This window comes from Grus americana, chromosome 1 (genome assembly GCF_028858705.1).
Source record: "Grus americana isolate bGruAme1 chromosome 1, bGruAme1.mat, whole genome shotgun sequence".
Lineage (NCBI taxonomy): Eukaryota > Metazoa > Chordata > Aves > Gruiformes > Gruidae > Grus > Grus americana.
Genome location: NC_072852.1, coordinates 876,341 through 892,577, shown reverse-complemented (window position 1 = coordinate 892,577; position 16,237 = coordinate 876,341). Strand labels below are relative to the sequence as shown.

The 16,237-nt window shown below is 43.9% G+C and overlaps 1 protein-coding gene across 1 annotated transcript in view; it reads left to right on the top strand.

Annotated features, from left to right (window-relative positions):
• The window catches only part of PPP6R2 (protein phosphatase 6 regulatory subunit 2), a 110,717-nt gene that overhangs the window by 74,400 nt on the left and 20,080 nt on the right, over window positions 1–16,237 (top strand). Inside the window, exons 11-20 of the mRNA XM_054818939.1 lie at window positions 261–464; window positions 1,988–2,052; window positions 5,231–5,346; window positions 6,962–7,047; window positions 7,388–7,468; window positions 9,387–9,484; window positions 12,041–12,098; window positions 13,087–13,214; window positions 14,156–14,331; window positions 15,795–15,957. Of these exons, the coding sequence (XP_054674914.1) occupies window positions 261–464; window positions 1,988–2,052; window positions 5,231–5,346; window positions 6,962–7,047; window positions 7,388–7,468; window positions 9,387–9,484; window positions 12,041–12,098; window positions 13,087–13,214; window positions 14,156–14,331; window positions 15,795–15,957 (1,175 nt within the window). The remainder of the gene's footprint in view (window positions 1–260; window positions 465–1,987; window positions 2,053–5,230; window positions 5,347–6,961; window positions 7,048–7,387; window positions 7,469–9,386; window positions 9,485–12,040; window positions 12,099–13,086; window positions 13,215–14,155; window positions 14,332–15,794; window positions 15,958–16,237) is intronic.

Genomic DNA, 16,237 nt, shown 5'->3' with positions numbered 1-16,237 from the left:
AACTTTTTTTAGTATGTCTGTGCTGTGAGCCCCAGCTGTGTATGAGAGTATTTCCAATGTGCTCAGTTTATAGGAAAGTATACATCGCAGAGCGCAAACAGAGCACATTCAGCTATAAGTCGATACTGTGGCATATAAGTGAATTTGTTTTAGTGGAATTGCTGATGAAACAACTGGCTGGGCACTGTTTTAATATCAGTAGTTAAGAATGGAATGATGTATCTAGAGTGAATTTTTTTTTGTTTCTCATTTTGTTCCAGGACTTATTTTTTAAATACACATGGAATAACTTTTTGCATTTCCAAGTGGAATTGTCTATAGCAGCTATTCTCTCACACTCTGTGCAAGAGGGAAAAACTACTACTAATGACCTAGAAAGCAAAGAAGAGGTGCTGAATGGAAATGTGGCCACAGAGAACTCAGAGACTCCGGGAAACGATACCGAGAATATCATGGTTACTCATGTAAGTCTGGTTGTGTCACCTGAGAATTTTAGACTGATTGATTCAGCCTGAATATGCATTAACAAGAAAATGGTATGACAAACCGTTCAAGAGTGTGGAGTTTATTTAAAAGTATCTAGATATAACTTAGAATCCTAGAATCACAGAATTGTTTCAGTTGGAAAAGACCTTTAAGATCATCCAGTCCAACCGCTATGCCAGCACTGCCAATCCCACCACTAACCCATGTCCCCAAGCACCACATCCACACGGCTTTTAAATCCCTCCAGGGATGGTGACTCCACCGCTTCCCTGGGCAGCCTGTCCCAGTGCTTGACAACCCTTTCGGGGAAGAAATTTTCCCTGATACCCAATCTAAACCTCCCCTGGCACAACTTGAGGCCATTTCCTCATGTCCTATCGCTTGTTACTTGGGAGAAGAGACCGACCCCACCTGGCTACACCCTCCTTCCAGGGAGTTGTAGGGAGCAAGAAGGTCTCCCCTCAGCCTCCTCTTCTCCAGGCTCAACACCCCCAGTTCCCTCAGCCGCTCCTCATCACACTGGTGCTCCAGAGCCTTCGTTGCTCGTCTCTGGACGTGCTCCAGCACCTCCATGTCCTTCTTGGAGTGGGGGGCCCAGAACTGAACCCAGCACTCGAGGTGCAGCCTCAGCAGAGCCCAGCACAGGGGAACAGTCACTGCCCTGCTCCTGCTGGCCACGCTGGTGCTGATACAAGCCAGGATGCTGTTGGCCACCTGGGCACGCTGCTGGCTCATATTCAGCTGTTGTCGACCAGCACCCCCAGGTCCTTTTCTGCCGGGCAGTTTCCAGCCACTCTGCCCCCAGCCTGCAGCGCTGCCTGGGGTTGGTGTGACCCAAGGGCAGGACCCAGCACTGAGCCTTGTTCAACCTCACACAGTTGCCTCGAGCCGTTGATCCCTGTCCATGTCCCTCTGCAGAGCCTTCCTGCCCTCCAGCAGATCAACACTCCCACCCAACTTGGTGTCATCTGTGAACTTACTGAGGAGGCACTCCATCCCCTGAACTTGGTTCTGTCAGTTCCGGTGGAAGTGTATTTGCTTTTGTGTGTTTGGTTTTAACATCCAATTGCAAAATAAACATATCACCCACTGCATTTAATAGGCTTGTGAATCCATTTTTTTTTTTTTTTTAGTGAAGGTGCATATAAACTTTGAACAAATATTTTAGTAACTGCAGCTAGCTAACTACATTTCAGTTTCTGCATTGTGGCCCTAGCGATGAAAACTTTGCGTTGTGTTTGTAAAATGACAGCAGTGTTCTCCATTGCTGCTCACAGCAGGCTGCAGATGTTTACAGGTAGTGCTGTTTCCCTGGGTCCGCTGAGAAAAAAATTGAGAAAGAAGAAACTTGAGCTCTTGGAAAGACAAGTGCTGCACTTACTGTTCAGTAGGAGCGAAGGAATGAACAAAAGTCAGAACAGTTCAGCACAGACTTCCTCAGGCTTGAGTCTTACCTTGGCAATGTTGACGTGTTCTTCCCGTCTCTTTTTTTCCCCTCTAGCTGTTCCAGAAGTGCTGCCTGGTGCAAAGGATACTGGATGCCTGGGAGGCCAATGACAAAATACAGTAAGGGATTTGGGGTTCAGAAGGCCCTTGGTCTAGGGATGCAGATGGAGAATATCCCCTGGAAACAATCTTTGGATCATTTACAATTTAGTGGTGTCTAAGATTATTTGGATTTAGATTGTGATTTGGAATGAGGATTATTTGCATGTTAAAAAGCAAATTCACCAAGTAGATATATAATTTGAAAGCATGACTTTTTTAAAAAATGCTTATAACATCTCAATCCAAATACACAATATGGTTCTTTCTTGCTTTCTCAGGAAATTCCGTAGCATATTAATTACATAGAATATTAACTTTTTTCTTTTTCTTTTTTTTAAAATGCGTAATTATATTCTCCCTAGAGTGAGCAGCTATGGAAACTGAGGTGGGAAAGCATTTTTGCCCCAGATTTGCCCCACATTTAATATTCTAACTTCATAAAACACTTGGATTTCCTGCTGATGGCAATAAGAACTAAATAATTAAAAACCCCCTAAAACATATTAAAGTAAAAATATCGTCTAGGCTTCTGTTTCTTTGTCCATCTAAACGTCCATCCCTCACTATTTTGAGCTCTTCATGGCTTCAAAGCGCTTTGTAGTCTCACTGTAATTACTTTAGGCTTGCTGTCAGGCCATAATTGGTGGGTTGGGGTTTGGGTTGATTTTTTGGTTTGGTTTGGTTTTGTTGTGGTTTTTTTTTCTCTTGTAACCCCTTGGGCTGTTGATAACAAACTTTGCTGATAGTTTCATTGCACAACTATCATTGCGCACAGTTTTGTAGGTAACAAATATCCATGGTTGCTGCTCAAGAGTTTTCCTAATTAAATTAGATAGGAACTAGAGCTCATACATATTTCATGCCAAACAGTTCCAGTCACCACATTGGAAAGAATTTTAATGGCAAGAAAACAATAGTGAGTTAACAAAGAGGAATCTCAGATGGTGTGCTTTAGGAAGTTTGAGTTCCTATGAAGGTTATGGTATGCACTCTGTGAGGAGATGGTGGGACTCCAGCGTCAGAGGTGCCAGGTTGAGAGTTTGGGGATTATTTCTTAAAAATTGTCAGCAAGAATGGTGGTAATATGTTTTCCTGTTGGGACATGGGATTTCTCCTTAGGTTCTCTTCGTTTTAGTTATTTCATATGTTCTTGATAAAGAACTTTATAACTGCTAGAACTTCTGGTTAATCCACGTAATTCTGTTACTGCAGTCCATTTGATCTGCCCAGGTAATTAGAATTTAAAATAAAGTGAGTCTGGTCATCAACATGAGTTTATAGGAAAGAGCAGTTTACTGTAGCGCATCTGTCTTTGCCTTCCTAGCCATGTAAATGTAGTGACCACCACTTGTGGTTGATAAAAATATTCAGAAGTGTCGAAATGAAAGTTAATTTTGTGTGTTTGCTGGCTGCATTCCAGCAGTGTCCTGCTCAACTCAGGAAAAATGTCGTCTTGGTCCTCCCAGAGCATACAGCCGAAGACGACAGATACAACATTGCCGTATGCTGCTTTATCCCCATACGGTTTAAATTTTTGGGAAAGCGGAGCTTTGCGAGTTTGCTAGAAAACATACTTTTTCCTAGAGAGCAGTGGGAGAGTGCCAGGTCCCTTCGCCCCGTCTACCCAGAGGTTTCATCCTCCGGAGCGCTGGCATGGGGCCCTGATAAAGCGCTGGTGTAACCTGTCGCTGGGTTCCTGCGGCTGCGGGGACATACTACAGATACAGGGTTTGTATTCTGGGTTTTGGTGTAGGAATATGTGGAGGGGTAAGGCAGGTTTTTCCCAAAGCGTCTAGTCTCCTCATGTGCCTCTGTTCAGCTCCAGCGTTCAGGGAAAGCCCGAGATAGTTTCAGTATAAACTTATCCTTTTTAGAGACTCAGGAGGTGATGAGTACACTTGTCAAGGGGTGTGAGGGTCATAAAAAACCCCAACTTAAAAATGTAGCTGTAACCCCACGTGATTAGGAGAGCTGATTGTGCCTGATGGCTCTCAGCCTAGGCTGCAACACCACGTCCCCCAGGCAAGGGGAGAGAAGAATTTCCAGGAGCACTGCGTAGCAGCTCAAAACTAATTCTGATGCATTTAGTGTCTTCCTCTCTCCCAGGGGAAAATGAAAGTCTTTACTACGCGTTGGCTCTGTTAGCATTGCGGGAAGGAAGCTTTGTTTTACAGCTCAGACTCAGTAACATGAGGTGGAAACTTCTCGTCATCCTCTTTGTAAGGGGGTTCAGTTTGATTCTGACCCACCAATTTTATTTGTGGTGGCTTGAGTCAACCTCGCGTGCTCCTTCTGCTGCAGCAAGCAAGAATAATTTCTGAATTTGACTTCAGGATTTGGGATACTTTAATGTCACATAATGACATAATGTCACAATGGATAATAGCATTGTAGGTAAGAGTTTTGTCCAGACTCCCCTTCAGCACCAGCCAGTTTCAAGGCAGAAATGCTGTTTCTAAACATGATACAGCAAATTTATTCTAGGAATCCGCCACTAGGATTTACATTTTTCTTCCCAAATCTTGTCAGTCCTTTGATACTGTGGAAAGCAGAATTATTTCAGGCTCTTCATCCCCTGATTTTTAGATTGCTGCTTTGCCATCCAGTGAAGGAGAGCCAATGAAGGTTCAGAGAAAAGGGGCTTAGAGAGTGCTTGGACTTAGTGTTGGCTGCTTAGATTTTTTGTGAGGGGGAAATCTACTGCTTGTAGATTAGTGTCTTCTGTTCTCTTGAATTCCTCTGCTAAATAATTCCATTGCAAGTAAAACTCCACAGCTTTTTCAGCAGTAGTGATGTAAATTCTTACTGCTGAGTTTTCTTTAGTGGAAATTATAACCAGATTATTTATTTCTGCACTGGTCTTTCAATGTCCCCGATTAGCTTACTCTTTGTAACTGGCTTAAATTTTACCTAGTCCATTCCTACTGGACGAGTGATCGCTTCCCTCTCAACATGTGAGAAAAATGCAGAAAGGATCGTTTGTTCTGGGTAAACTCATCCTGTGCCCTGCCTGCACGAGCAGAGCGCGTTCCTGCTGATTCTCTGCTGCATCATCTATACTAATGCTGCTCGGAGGCAGGTGTACGTACGTCCGGCTATCGTGGCAGTGGGGAACTCTCAGCGTGTCTGGGTTATGGCTGCGACCGATGATTCGTGGTGCCTGGTTCTGTTGCTACTGGCTGGTTTCTCTTTTCAGGGCAGAAGGTGGAATGAGGCGAGGCAATATGGGCCACCTCACCCGGATAGCCAATGCTGTCGTGCAGAATATGGAGAAGGGCCCCATGCAGACTCAAATTAGTGAGTTCATTAAAGGTACGTGCTCCTTCCTACATTCCGTTTTTTTTTTCTCCTTGGTTAAATAACCCTTGCAGGCCTCTTGGAAAAACTTCTATTGCACGTATTTCGTGAGGGTCCCTTTTATAATGAACAATTTCCAGATAAATATCACAGTTTCCCATAAGTTAAAAAAAAGGTCTAGACCAAATTTGGTTGCTCTTTGTTTTCATACAATTACATTGAAATTTCTGGAACTTCATTTTTAGAGCTGGAGGCCGAAGGTATCCTTTTTGTGCTAAAGAATGCTTCTTTTCATCCGGATTTGTGTGTACATTTATAGTGCTTATTTACAGCCCTCCAGGGTGGTGTTTCTGCATGTCCTTATTCTGGTACCTGTCTGAGCGGACGGGACACCCCAGAGTAAACGATCCCAGAGACCCTACATCTCTGCTTTGTCGGGGACATTCACATCGCCAGGCTGTGTCCATCATGTCTTCATCGGACTTTATTTGGAGAACTAGTTCTATCTGACATCTTTGTGTGAGAGGAAATAAGATTTTCCACCTGCATTTATTAAGAGAAACAGTGAGCACAAATGTGACTTGAGTTTCCATTTTTGGCATCTAACGAACATGCCCAAATGGTAATATAGTAACTTGGTGTGTTGGCATATCTACGTGGAAATTGAGAAGTCAGAAACGTTTTAGCGAAGACTGAAAGTTTCACGGTTATTTCTCCCCGTTGTTTCACCGTACGGGATGTGGCTGGGATGAGGATAACTTCATTGAGAGCAGCCGTGCGGTGCTGTGTTTCGGATTTGTGACTAGATGATGTTGGTAACACACGACTCCGGCGGCTCTGGCTGAGCAGTGCCTGCACAGCACCAAGGCTTTCTCTTGTACCCACTCCGTGTGTCCCCCCCCGGGGACAGACGGACAGGCGGCCGGGAGGGTCACAGCCGGACAGCTGTCCTGCGCTGGCGGAAGGGCTGTTCCATGCCACGTGCCCAGCAGTAGGAGCGGGGGCATGGTCCTTCCAGGGTAGCTCCTGCTCGGAGGCTGGCTGAGCAGCCGTCTGCGGGTGGGCAGTGCTGAGCGAGTGCCTTCGCATCCCTTCATTTGGGGTGTTTTCCTCTTTGCTCCACTTACTAAACTTTCTTCATCTCAACCCGTGAGTTTTTCTTACTTTTGGCCTTCCAGTTCTCTCCCCATCCTGCTGTGGGGTGGAGTGAGTGAGCTGCTGGCTGGGTGCTGGCTGGGGTCAACCCACCACAGTCACCATGAAAGAAAAGGAAGAAAAAAGCAGGACTTAAGTCACATGTGTGCTGAGTTTCAGAAAGTTGTAGAAATTTTGTGTCTTTAGCCCACTGTAATTCCACGAGCCAGGTGAGGATGGTAAGACCAGTAATACCTTACTGGTTGGCCTGATGAAAGCTGTTCCTTTCTCTGCAGAGCTTGCCAACTTACCTTTTTTAGAAAATCACGAGTAAAATGTAATTCACTCTGCAGAGCACTTCCATAATGCAAGCATTACGTTGCTCATGTGCAGGTATATGTGTCTGTTCAAAAACGTCTGGGTGACCAGTGAGATTGACTGGCTTTGATCCTTCTCCCGAGTCGTGGTAATCTTTATGGTGCCGTTGTTGTTCCAGAGCTACCTGAAGATTGCAGAGGGAGATGGGAGAGTTTTGTAGAAGAGACGCTGACGGAAACGAACAGGAGGAATACAGTGGATTTGGTGAGAACAGTGATATTGTGCCAATTTTGGATAGGCCTGCTATCTTCTGGAATTCTTTAACTAAGAAAAAGAGATACTGCTAGATTTTTTTCTTCTTTTGCTTGTTTTTATGACGTAGGCTTACAGGGGCAGGGTGTTTGTAGAAAACGTATTCCAGAATAGTTCTTCAAGCAGCAGCAGCTCTTGATACATGTTGGTCAACTCCAGTCCACAGTTCTGTGTTATTCACTGGGACAGTTTCTGCCTTCTGGGGAGTTTGGCCTTCAATTGTGTGTGTGGAATGGAAGCATTTGAGCTTTCTTAGCTTTCACTTGTGCTTATTTTTTTGTGCTTTTTTCAGGTGAGCACTCACCATCTGCACTCTTCTAGTGAGGATGAAGACATTGAGAGTGCTTTTCCCAATGAACTTTCTCTCCAGCAGGTGAGTTGACAACATGCTCTTCACTGTTCCTGGGAAGCCTCCTTCTCCGATTCACCCTTAATCCATTCTAGTATAGAGCAGCTTCCTAAATTTTTCTCTCAGTCAGTGTGTTCAGCTCTTTTGTGTTTTCCCACTATAGTTACTTACGTGGTCTAGACTCTGGTTTGGAATAGATTTGGCTCAGACTGCGTGCAAGTCCCAGATACATGATGTGTCTCATGTTCCTGTGAGACACCACGTGTTTCTTTCTCTCTCCACACTGGGGCGATTGGCTGGTCCTGATCTTGCAGACCAGCTGCAGGGAGTTGCTGTATTTCCCAGCTGAGCAGGTAGTGTGTATCGCCTACCTGCCGCAGAACTGGAGCTGATAGACGTGTCCTGCTTCCTCTTGGGCTGTGCAGACTTCTACTAAAAACCGAGAGTGCCATACTAAAATGTTAGCAGTAAAGAGCAGTAAACAGTAGCAGTAAGAGCAGTAAAAAAACCTTGACTTAGGAAGAAATGGAGGTAATTAAAGGTTCACTTGAATTTAGCAAAGATCTCAGGATCCTCAAAACGTGAGGTATGAGGTACTCTGCTAAAGGTGCATCAAATACGTGGAAGCTGCTTTTCAGGATGAAATACTTAGACAAGTCTTTCCAACCTTTTTTGATGCCAAGAGCATAAAGAGCATTAACAGAACCTACGAGTTTCAACCTGTTCAGTAGGAAGCTACCTATGGGGAGTAAAAAGACAATCTCAATCTCAAATCTAGTTAAGGGTAAAACTTAGCTGAAAATAGTTTATAGTTACTCTTTTGTCCAAATACTCTTAACTGGCCACTCTGACATTACAAATAGCTTTCTTTTCTTCAGCTGATACTTAGCGCATCAAAAATGAGAAAATGCATTGCCTTTGTAAAAATAAATAAATAGTTTTGTCTTCTGTTGTGACAAGTATCAGTAGAAACATTGATAGGAGCCTGCAGAACTCCTTGGACAGGAACTTCCTGGCACCTGCAGTGGAGTGACGCCGAAGTGCAGCTGCAGAGATGCTGTAGCTGGAGTGGGCTGCGTACCAGTATTCAGAATTATCCTCCAAATAATCTGAAAAAAAAAAAACCCAAATGCAATGCATAAGAGCAAGCGTGAGATCTATTTGGAGGCAGAAGCAGTCCTTTTCATAAATAGAGAATAGGGCACGAGTGAGTAGGCAGGAATGTGACCAAGAGCATATCTGAGCAATTAACCCGAGATGCAAGCTGAAAACTGGAAGACCCAAACTGCTGTGGGAACCCAAAGGTGATAGGTGGGAGTGTTGTCTCCAGGACATGTGGAATGATTCTCCCATTCTCCTCGGTCAGTGTCCAGTTGGAGGCAGTGAGCTTCAAAAGTGATTTGTGTTGGCGAAAGGTAAGGTGGAGGGTAGTAATGGGAATGATCAGAGGTGCAGGACATGACGTGGGACGAAAAGCTGAAAGAACTTGGTCCATTTGGTCAAGAGAAGACAATATTATGTGGAGACATATGCCTCATCCTACAAGGGAGAGCGACTCAGAGGAACTGAAAAGTACCTTTGTGATGTCCGTGCTGGGTTTAAGTTGCAGCAAGGTAAACTTCATGCTGCGCCAGGGGAAATCAACCAAATGAAAACAACCCAATACAGCGTTCTGACGGAATGACGAAGGCACAAATGGTTTCCTAGGGAAAATTCCATACCTCTCTTTGGGAGAAGTTAAGAGCAGATCACAGAAGCATCTGTCCAGGGCTTGCAGAAGTCTGTTGGATCCTGCTTTGAGAAAGGGGGTTGGAGTAGGTGATTTCTCAAAGTGCATCAGTTTTCTATGATTGTAATGCTTTTTAGAATGTGCGTTTTCAGCCAGCTTAATTGAATATCTTTGTCACCTTAACGATGGCTCTTTTGGGGTTCCATTGCTCAGGCCTTCTCCGAGTACCAGATCCAGCAGATGACAGCTAACTTTGTGGATCAGTTTGGCTTTAACGATGAGGAGTTTGCAGACCAGGATGATAATATCAAGTAAGTTTATAAAACTTTGAGAGGCTTATATGTAGCATTTAAGCCTCTTTGCATCTAATCTTTCTTCTTCTGGTTCAGGTTTTAAGAGGAACCCCGCTGTGTACCCCCTTTGGTTTGATACAAATAGACTGATCAGTGGCTGGGAAAACAGCTGACCTTTTTTCTTTTCATAGGAGTCTGCCACTCAGCTCCGAAGACAGTTGTAGAACCAAGGAAAAGTGCTTCTTCATTTTGAAGAGAAACGTTTTTAATAAAACACACGATTATTATCCAGCCATATTCTAGAATTAATTTAATTGCACAGAAAGCAAAGCATTAGAGCTAACTCTAGGCAATTATACAGCTATTCTCCAGTGGCATTAAGTCCTTACTGAAATTCGGAGTAGAAAGAACAGTGTTCTGATGAAGTCCGTGGAAAAATTGAGCCATTCTCTCTCTTACGAAAAAGGAAACATGGGTAAGGCAGGAGCAAATAACAGTTCAAAGGCGGCAGATACAGGTGGATTTAATGTTACGTGACTTGCTGAATTCAGTGTTTGGAATTTGTGCCGTTTTTATAGAAGAACTGCTGTAATTAATTAAAACTGCAGCTCATCTTCTCACCTTAAAAATTGTAGCTAAGGAAATGACTGGGACTGTAATTATCCCTCTTATCCATAATGTAATCAGAAATTGTAACCGTTTAGTATACATTTATTGACAGAGGATGTTCAGGAGGATACCAGCGTGTTTCCCGCTCGTTGATGTTGCCTGTTCACTTTCATCTTGTGGCAACACTCATCTCAATCAAAGGAGTGGTCTGTCACACAGGGTGACAGGGAGAGAACGTGGCCGTACCCGCGGCGCGTGCTGTCCTGGGGCTGATGCTCATCAGCCAGCAAACGTTGGGTCTGCTCAGCAGAGAGCTGCAGGATCCTGGCGTCCTGGAATCCCGACAGAAACGGGGAGCTTTCAGCCCAGAAAGCTCGGGGCATGCCACATTGCTCCGGCTCTTTGGCTGCCCCACATCTGATTTATCGAGGATTCTTTTGCTGGTTCTGCTCACACCATATTTTTAGCAACTGCTGGGCTCCATGAAATTCCTTAACTGAAATGACGACGTGAAAATAGTTTGGCTGCTTCAGAGGTGCTTTCAAACATGAATCAAAGTAGAGAGTCACAAGATCCTTGGGGTCGTGGGAACTCCATGAAGGTGTTTGCCAGATAGTTGGGAGCTGTATTCCGACATGGAGAAAGATTTTTGAAGTTCAACTTTCCCATCTGTTTTTTTCCTGAGCATTGTAGATGTCCAGATCTTTAATATTAAAGGTCAAAAAGTTCCAGACTAGAAGGAGAATTTAACTGAACATGGATTACTTAGTTCTACACTTTTTTTTTTAATAAAATACACTTTTAACTTCTTATCAGAGAGCAGCAAGTACTGAACTTCTGAGTGTGTAGGTGGAGGGGAAGAGGTAATTGATGTGTGGAGCTGCTGAAGGTACTAACGTCCGTTTTGAAAATGAACATGAAACCAAACATCTGTAACTGAGATGTGCTGGCCTTCTCTGTTGTTAGAAAAGAAGAATATACTATAAAACTGTTCTGGTCTTGAATATTCTGAGAATGCTGCTCCCTGTCATCTGTTTTCCAGCTGTTGAGAACTGTTGCAGATACGAATTTGAATATTTTCAGAAGTATTAATTGTGTTTCAGTGTCCTGGTGTTTTGCATGACAGTATTTTTTACTGAGCAAAGTTGTCTTTAAAAGAAAGTAATACTGTTGAAACTTAGAGAAACACAGATAGGGTGAAAAAATGGTGCCTGGCCCCAGCTGTGTGGAGTTTTCTGGCCTGTAGCACCCTCTGCTGTTCTTACAATAGACGCTCAGGTCTAAATCAGAAATGAGGTTATTTAATGATTTTTGCAGCAAACGTGTCTTAGGAATGCATCGGGGTTGTTGAGCCACTTGTGCACTAAGCTTCCCTGAAGCTGCCGTAATTCCGTTAAACCAGGCAGGTGCAATCCCATCGGGATGTTTCGGATGTACACCCACCCTGCGGGATTCAGTTCCGTCCCTGCGTCTCGTCCCGTGCTGGGGAACCCAGTGGAATTCTTGGGTGGATGTAGGACTGGAATCCCAGAGCTCCTCTTTTGAATTACTTAGGAGTTTGGGTTTTTTCTGTAAGATTTGATTCAGCTGGAGAGAGCTGGCAAAAAAAATTGAGATAGCCTTGATGCTCCGTAGGTACCATGAGAGTTGCAAAATAACAGCCAGACATGGCTGTGGTTGCCGTGAAGCTTCAAAATACCATATCAACAAGATAATGATAAGAGTTGTTCGCTCAGGTATTGAATCAGACCTAAGAATGAAAATCCTACATATTTTTTTAAAAAAATTCAAAAATGCTAAATAATCTTCAAGGGACGAAGCCATTGTGTATGGAAGAGAATATTCAGGGAACAAACGCAGGAGGCGTTGAGCGGTCATATGTGGTTAATTGTCCTCTGGGCTGGGGCTGCGAGAGCGCTCTGTTACTCCATGCCATCACTGAAGTTTCTTTCCCTTCTTTCGCAGTGCTCCCTTTGACAGGATCGCAGAGATCAACTTCAATATCGATGCTGATGATGACAGTGTAAGTGGGTATTTGGGGATATTTCTTTAACAGGACGGATTCTGGCAAGTTAGTTTGTGCTTGAATTAGCTGTTATCATTTTGGAAGAAAAAAGGTTTGGTCTGTGATTTTGGTAAATGAAAAACCGTATTGTAGCTAAATCCAGTTAAGGAACTCGGGCCGTTATGTGGACCCTCGGGGAACCTCCCTACATTTTACTGTGCTGTTGAGAGTCTTCAGAAGTAGCACTCTGTACATCGGAGGAATTTTTCCCTCTGCAGTGGGAATCTATTGTCCTTATTTTTGCTTTGATAATCTTTCCATACACAGTCAAGGGAAAGAATGCGAACAGAGAGGATTGGGTTTCTGTGGGTCTAAATATTGCCGTGCTGCGTCGTGCCTTTTCCATGTGATTGACCTAAATCGGTTCTCGTTGAGGAAGCTGGACAGTGGCTCAGAGGTGATTCCAAGCTCGTCTTCTGGCCTTTTAGTCAATACTAAGTCTTAGGTCCCTTAGTCTTAAAATACTTTCTTTTTCACTTCAATAGTACTATGAAGAGTATTTTATTTTTTCTCTTTCTTCTGGCTGCTCTAGACAGTGCTCTATAGATACAGAAAATTTCCTTTTGAATCTGCCAGCTCAGTCTGCAGCCACCAAGAGCTGTTTATGTGCTTATCTGAACGTCTCTTCCCAAGTAGACAGTTTTTGTCCTAATGCAGCTTGTCCTAATTGGACTGTGCACCAACTGGAAGTCACCACTTAGTCTTAATCGAGAGATCCCAGAACGCTCAATGGGCAGATCGGTTGTGTATTTACAGATAACCTCATTTTACCACTGCCAGAACGTTGCTTGTTGCGCAGCTTGGGATGTAAAATGAAATAAATGCAAACACCTTCATGGTACTGGTTGTGTACAAATGCTGTTCCATCAACTTCTTCATCACTGAACTTCTTGTTTCTGTCTCCAGAGAATAAATTGAACTTGATTTCTTTGTAATGCTGTTTTAGCCCAATGCTTCCCTTTTTGAAGCCTGCTGCAATGAGCGGATCCAACAATTTGATGATAATGAGGAGGAAGAAGATATCTGGGAAGAGAAGGAGATAACCTATGCAACCCAAGTTAAATCAAGAACACGGTAAGGTGAAAACAAAAGATGAATTTTTTTAAAAAATATTTTTCCCCCTAAATGCTATGAAACTGTATGTTTCAGTTAAGTGCATGCTTAATTTTTTATTATTTATGTGCTGTGAGGCCTTTTTCTGACATAAACCAGGGTGCTTTCCGTGTCACACTTCTGCAAAGATAGATGGTGGTTTGTCTTGAATGTGAGACAACGATCCCATTTGAGGGAATGCAGTAATGATGGAAACACTCAACTACTGAGTCTGTTATCAAAGATACTAAAAAAAAAAAAAACCCACACTCAGTTTGAAATACTTAGAACTTAGTCCTTTCCTCATATTTGGAGCGGAGGAGGTTGAAAGAATTGCAAGACTGAGGGTAGTGAACAGAATATTCTTTTCCAGAATGTCAAGAGAAGAAAAGTTCTGTTTTGCCTGAGGAGGAGTGACCTCCCGTGGTGCATCTGTGGCACTGCAAATCACTTACAGTTTGTCATCCCTTTCAATAAAGTTACTCCTGTAATTCGAAGTCTGAAAACATTTGATCAAACGAGACAGGAAAAACGGCCAAGACCTTTGTGTTTATTTACCTGGCATCGACAAACTGATTGTCTTGTTCCTGCACGGAATTGATACCACACTGGTGTTCCCCTCGTTGGCCGCTGGTCTGTCTGCTCACGTCCAGCTCCAGCCCTGAATATGTCACTGCAGCGTGTTTCCCATGACAACTCTGCAGATGCGTTTTGACAAGTACGGCACTTGGGGACGTCAGCGGAAGTATCCAGAGCCGTGCCTGCCATCGCCTGCCTGCGCTTCGTATCTTTGGGGGAAATAAGCCCTGTAAAAGGCGTTCCCAATTCCCAGTTTGTGCATTCTCCCTGGGGCAGGGAGGAAGCAGGAGAGGAATGAACTGACCGCTGTGAGAGCTTTTCTAATTCTGAGTTCTGCAATTTAGATTTGGAGCATCTCAGACCTCAGAGAGTTCATCAAAAAGCGATCTTGAGAACGGAGATCATGATGGTAGTGTGGACTCCGAAGAAGAGGAGGAAACAGAACAGCAGCCACCTCCTTCCTCAGCAAACAACAACAAGAATAATGTTTCTGAGCAGAAAGACTCTGACTCCTCTGAAGGTAAAGGGTTTAAAACAGCGCCATCCATTTGAAACACGATCCGTAACGTCCCTGCAGAATAGCAGTTTGCACATTGCCAGGTTTCTGTGGCTATTCTGTAATTCCACCTGTGCGGACGAGAAGCGTGCGTTTTGGTCGTCATGCTTTGCCTCTGAAATATTAGTGAGATTGAGCCCTGCCCAGCTTCTTCAGAATAGCAGTGTGGTGCTTCAGTTATGCTAAGGCAGCCACAGGTACAAGTACAGTAACACTACTAGCTCTTTTAGTGCAAATACTAAAGAACGAAATATTAGTGGACGATTATGACATTAACTCCTGATAAGAGTTTTATTCAGACCCTTGCCAAGTATCTCCACACTCCATGTATCTGCCTTTTCCCCCTCAGTGCCTTTCTAGATTTAGTTAGCATGTTGTAAACCCGTTCTTACAGTGCCTGGAGGAGGACTGCAGCGGGGCACGGTTTTCCCAGCCCACGATGCAAATAGTGCTGTGTAAGTTCATGAGACACGCAGGGTGGTCAGCAGAACAAATTCAGTCAGCTGAAACAAAGGGACAGAAGTGTTTTCCCAAACATTCATTTCTCGTTTGGTGCACACATTTTCAGTTGTAGAACGTTACTTTTTGTAGGTGATGTCTTTGTACTGTAACCATGAGCATAATGCGGATTTATTCTAGTAGCCAGCGCTCTGCACTCGTTTGGTACTGTCAGGTATTTTCAATTCTTATTAGGAAGAACCAGTATAAACAACACGAACAGCAACCTGGAGGTAGTGTACATCAGTTTAGTTCCCTTCTAGAGACTTTAGTTCAAATTTTGATTCAATTTTTGAGTGAGCGTAGCCTTGGTGGATCTCTCCTACTCTTTGTTTCGTTGCATGCAGATGAGTTTGCACAACAGACCTCTGCAATTCTTTCTCTCTCTCTCTTGAGAGAAGGTAACAAAAATGCTTTTTAAAAATTTGTAATTTGTAGGAATAGAAGTGTGTTCTAATGAAAAGGAGTAGGCTGGGACTGTAAAAGACAAATTATCTTCTTAGTTTTGCTCAAGATCACTTCTGTGATCTTAAACATTTGAATCCGTACATCAGTTCCTTACCTGTGACTGCCAAAACTGAACAGTTTGTGATTGAAATGGTTGCAAGCCGTGCCACTTAGCCTTTGGCAGGAAACTGAGGTACCTGGAGCTCAGCTGAAACTCACTGGCCCAAAGAATGAAGACATTTGTAATGTCACTTTTCTTGATTGATGCTTCTCTCTTGTGGATAACGCTAGTATTTATCGAAGAGGGATTTTCAAGCCGGTTGTCTATAACGTGCGAGACAGGCAGCTTCCTGTAGGTGTCGAAGGAGTGCCGTCGGGTGGTCTGTCTGGGTTTGGTCTCTGGGATCGCTTTGAACGTTTCTGGGATGGTGAAAGATGGTGAAAACTCATAGGAATTCCAGTCCGTTGTTCGGTGTCTCCAGGGTCGGGATGGACAGCCGTGTTCGAGCCCGTGAACGCGAAGCCCCCCGCACCCTGCGTTGCCATGGATGTTGGCTCGAGCGTGTGGGATTCGGCAGCCCCCGAGAACACCACGCCAGAGGAGAAAGGATGGGCAAAGTTTACAGACTTCCAACCGTTCTGTTGGTAAGAGGGGCACACGTTCTTTACGTTTCATCATCACTTTACAATGAAACAGTATCTGAAATACGGTTTGAAGAAAGACATTGACTGTAACCTTTTCTTCCTTCCTTCCCCTTGCCACCCCTTTTAGTTTTTAATAACGTCTGAGTATTCTGGATCAGGGCTTCCTACTTCCCTCTGCCTTCCAGTGCTTCTACCTGGTGCTAGCACTCACGTCTTCTGATACAGGAATATACTTTACGTAGCATCACTGCTGCTACGCTAGGAGTATAAAATAAGTAAA